Here is a 4259-nt window from a genome sequence, read left to right on the forward strand (position 1 = left end):
GGACGACACGTGGCGAGAATTGAGAGCAGCGCCGTATTTATGTCCCATCAGTAACTACCCAGTTATCTCCTCAAATTTTATCTATGCCAAAGATAGCCTCAAAGATGGTATATCCAACAAGAAATGTTTGGGATTTGTTTCCCCCTCTGCTGATAGTGTTGATCAGCAAAAATCTATTCAAATTGCCCCTCCTCATGTTCCAAATCCTTGGAAAAAGGGTCTCCCTGTTTAGGAGACCACCGATGTTTCTACTAAACTTGACCTTATCTCCCCTGATGAAGAGGAATCGTCTAAAATGGAACTTCTGTTTGAAGATGAGGGAATTCTAAAGCATGCAAACAATTGGTCCAACTGCCTAATCGGATATTTCATTGGCAAAAGGCCTTATTTTATTTCTCTTCGAGACTCTCTCTTGCGTAGATGGCAACTCTCTGGGAGCTTTCAAATGTTCACTTTGGAACATGGTTTCCTCCTCTTTAAATTCTCTTCAGCTGATGATTGCACAAAGGTGCTAGAAATTCCAGGGCAAAACTATGGAGGTAGACCCCTTATCCTCCAGAGATGGGATCCCAATTCTGCCATGGAAAAGAAGAAGCTCTTAGATCTCCCTATCTGGATTAAGCTCCCTGGCATTCATCTCAAATTCTGGAATCAGCATTGCTTGAGTAGGATTGCTAGCTTGATCGGTAAGCCATTGTACATGGACACACAGACAACAGAAGCGTCCAGGATAAACTTCGCAAGATTGTGCATCCAAGTAAGATCCAACCAAACCCTCCCTGGCACCATTACCCTTAAAACTTCTAAGGGAGAGATTATCCAATCAATTGAATACGATTGGAAGCCTTCGTATGTTCTAATTGCTGCGACTTTAGTCATCGAAATGAGGACTGCCCCTTTCGTTTAAATGCAAAACAAGGATTGCCCAAATTTGAATGGAGACCTGTCCATAGGAAAGATAGGGCTGTTGATGGTCCTCAATTGAATGAATGGGCTCCTCCTGCTCCAAAACCAGCAGCTCCAATCTCCACTAGCAATGCCTTTGTCTTCTCCGCTAGCCCTGGTTAGACATGAAAACAAATTTTTGGCCCTCCAGGACAATTCTGCCAATTTGGATTCTTTAGGTAAATCAGATGAGGAAGGTCAATGGAAAAGGGTGCAATACAAGAAAGATAAGAAAGGTAAGTCTCCCTATCTGCTCCTTCGCCCCTCCCTCTCTTGGCTTCTCCCCTCCCTATCCAACTGGCCCTTAAAATTTGGATAGCTTGGGTGGTTGGGTGCTTTGAGGTTCGATCTTGGCCTCATTTTTGGGCTCTCTTTGGGTTTGGCTTTGTTGTTTCTTGTTTCCTCTTTAGGCCTAGTTTTATTTTTCTTTTTTCCTTGTTCTCTGTATTTTCCTCCGTTGTTGGAGGGGTTGCTTTGTTTTTCATCCCCCCCCCCCTGTTTTGGTTTGTTTGCCCCCCTTCTCATTTGTTGGGGGTTGCTCTTGCTCTTCATGTTGTAATCTTTCTTTCTTTACATATATCTGGTAGGGGTCTGCCTAACCCAAGCTTACCCACCCAAAAAAAGAAGGAAAAAGTTCAAATCAAATGAAATCAGTCTCGAAGTTTTCTTTCAAACGCAACTAACGACACCAAAAGAATCAAAGGGGTGAGAGAGTCATGGTTTGTTTAGTAAAAACGTGGTGGTATAGAGTAAAATGTCCAACACACTCTCATTTTAAGTCCGAATCAAATGAAATCACTCTCTATGTGCTCATCTTGAAGTTTTCTTTCAAACACAACAAACGGTACCAAAAATGTCAAAGGGATGTGAGAGTTATGGTCTTTTTAGCAAAATGTGGAGGTATAGAGTAAAACATCCACAACTCTATAATTTTAAGCAAAGATCAAATGAAGTCAGTCTCTATCTTCTCATCTTGATATTTTCTTTCAAATGCAACAAACGGCTCCAAAAAAGTGAAAGGGATGAGAGAGTTATCTTCTGTTTAGTAAAAACATGGAGATATAGAGTAAAAAAAATACAACTCTTTGTGGACCCCGATCCGAGAGAGGCGAGGGGACGGGTCCCCACGAGAGTCTCTGGATCATCCACGTGAAGGAGAGCCCCGCCAAGGAACTCTCGAAAGAGTGCCCCTCACAGCATGAGCGGCGATGTAAAATGAGATACCTCTCGACTCGGGGAATAGCCCGGATTCGAGACGCACCTTAAACGAAGAAAGAGTCGCCATCCAAGGAAGTAGGCCCTGGATCCCATGCTGTGCTATGTCGCAACAGATAACCAGAGATATAAAAGGTCCGTGCCTGATGACGAATGGGGAAGGGGTTAGGCGCCCCCAATTCGCCCAAGTGCAAGCACTTGGTCTCTTATGCCATTTATTATTAACTTTGAAGAGTTTTGGGCGAAAATCATGCGAAATGGGAACGAATATCCCCGAGATAACGTCTAGCTAATCATGCATGTCTCGGAGATGAATAAAAAGCACACACAAAAGAAATGAAAGACATGCCACCTAAGAATAGCTAGGTTATGCGTGCCATGCCTAATTGGTGTCTATGTTCTGATGGGCAAACGCATGCATGCTACAGCTAAAGGTATAGGATCTATACAGGAAAGTAAGAAAACACAGCATACAATATGACAAACCCTAGACTCTAATGCGATAATTGACTCGGACCAAGATGGCCATCCATCTTAGCTGCACTACGTATCCCGGCCTCGGGAAGAATCAGAGCTAACGTAGTTCGGCGCCCTATGCTAAACTACAATGCCTAACCTTCTAGGACTGCTATCCTATACTCGATCAACTAGACCTGACTAGTTTTTAAAGCTTCTTGCGCCATTACTTAAGTTCAAGTGAATGGTAATTTTTAGGACTCCCTATATGCCCTAACTAATGAAAGCGGACCCTACACCCTATGTGTGACTAGGCTGCGTGTCCTAAGGAAAACCATGGGCTATCTAAGCGCATTCTAGTCTAGTCATCGGCTCGACTAAGTGTCTAACCGACCACGACTTGAGGCCTCCTAACTCTAGGGATACTCACATGACCAGACATGACAAAGCAAAACAATCAGGACAGACTCCTAACTCTAAGACACCCCACACGCCTAGGACAGACTCCTAACTCTATGGGAAGATCTTTTGAAAATTGGTGGTAGGATAATTTTGAAGAATTTTTGAAGTTTTGAGAGGTTCGAAAGATTTTGAAGCTTATAGAAGTTTTTGAAGTTGTGAAAGTTATGAAGTTATGAGAAATATTTGCAAAAAAAAGGTGACTGAACTCAGGATGCCAGCAGCACGCCTGAGCTGCCTACGTACCCCTCAGCCAGGGATCAAGCCATCCGTAGTTCGGAATAGATTTTCCTAACTACACTCCTAATGACTCAAGATTTTTGAGATTTTTTATTTTTCAGATGTTTTTTGATGCTTTTGACACAAGAGGACAAAATCCTATCATCATAAGGGCAGGACTGACTCCTGAAATCCCGCAAAGGTTGGACAGTATCCTATGCTTTGCGGGGGAAAGTGACAGAATCACGACTCTGCAAGGGTTGGACAGCATCCTATACCTTGCAAGAGTGGATAAAAAATCACATGATTTGATGAGGGGATGGACAGAATCCTAACCCCTATGATGATAGGACAGACTCCTGAGAGACTGAAGGACTGACTCTTATGCTGAAGACCGACTCTGAAAGATGGAAGGACAGATTCCTATGCCAAAAGACTGGCTCCGAAACTAGTAATTCTAAGAGGGAGGTGCTAATGAGACAAGGCATGTCTCTTAGAATAAAAATGAGATAAAGAAGGGGGTTAGTGAGACTAGGCAAGTCTCCTAGAAGAGAGAACACTATGAACAAAGAGACAAAACCTGTCTCCAAAAGGCTTGGCCTTTCTGCTGAGACATAGCTTGTCTCCTTGAAGGCGAGACATTTCATGCTGAGACATAGCTTGTCTCCCTAAAAAGGCTCTAGATAACTCTTTCGTTGCCCTTGCAATGAATGGGTTTCTAATGTACAAGGGATACACACCTAAAAGACTGGGCAAGTCTTTTAAGCAAAGAGGGGAGTGCTACTTGGACTGAGCAAGTCCCCTAATGATGGGCTTGGGCTAACGCCTTCATCGCCCTTGCCTTGCAATGATAGGGAATCTAACGCCTAAAAGACTTAAAGAGTCTCCTAAAATGAAGAAAGAGAAATGGGTAAAGGTTAAGATCCAGGTGAGGAATGACACATTGCTCCTATCCTTCCCAAGTT

General features: G+C 43.3%; 1 protein-coding gene across 1 annotated transcript; it reads left to right on the plus strand.

The window, feature by feature from the left end:
• Positions 1–295: 295 nt before the first annotated feature.
• On the plus strand, positions 296–907 carry LOC143865791 (uncharacterized). Its single transcript, XM_077375892.1, has one exon. It carries the CDS (start codon positions 296–298, stop codon positions 905–907), a length of 612 nt encoding a protein of 203 aa, XP_077232007.1.
• The last annotated feature ends 3352 nt before the right edge of the window (positions 908–4259 follow it).

This window comes from Tasmannia lanceolata, unplaced genomic scaffold (assembly GCF_043159265.1).
Source record: "Tasmannia lanceolata isolate RefF3 unplaced genomic scaffold, GAP_Taslan_0.1 ptg000109l, whole genome shotgun sequence".
Classification (NCBI taxonomy): Eukaryota; Viridiplantae; Streptophyta; class Magnoliopsida; order Canellales; family Winteraceae; genus Tasmannia; species Tasmannia lanceolata.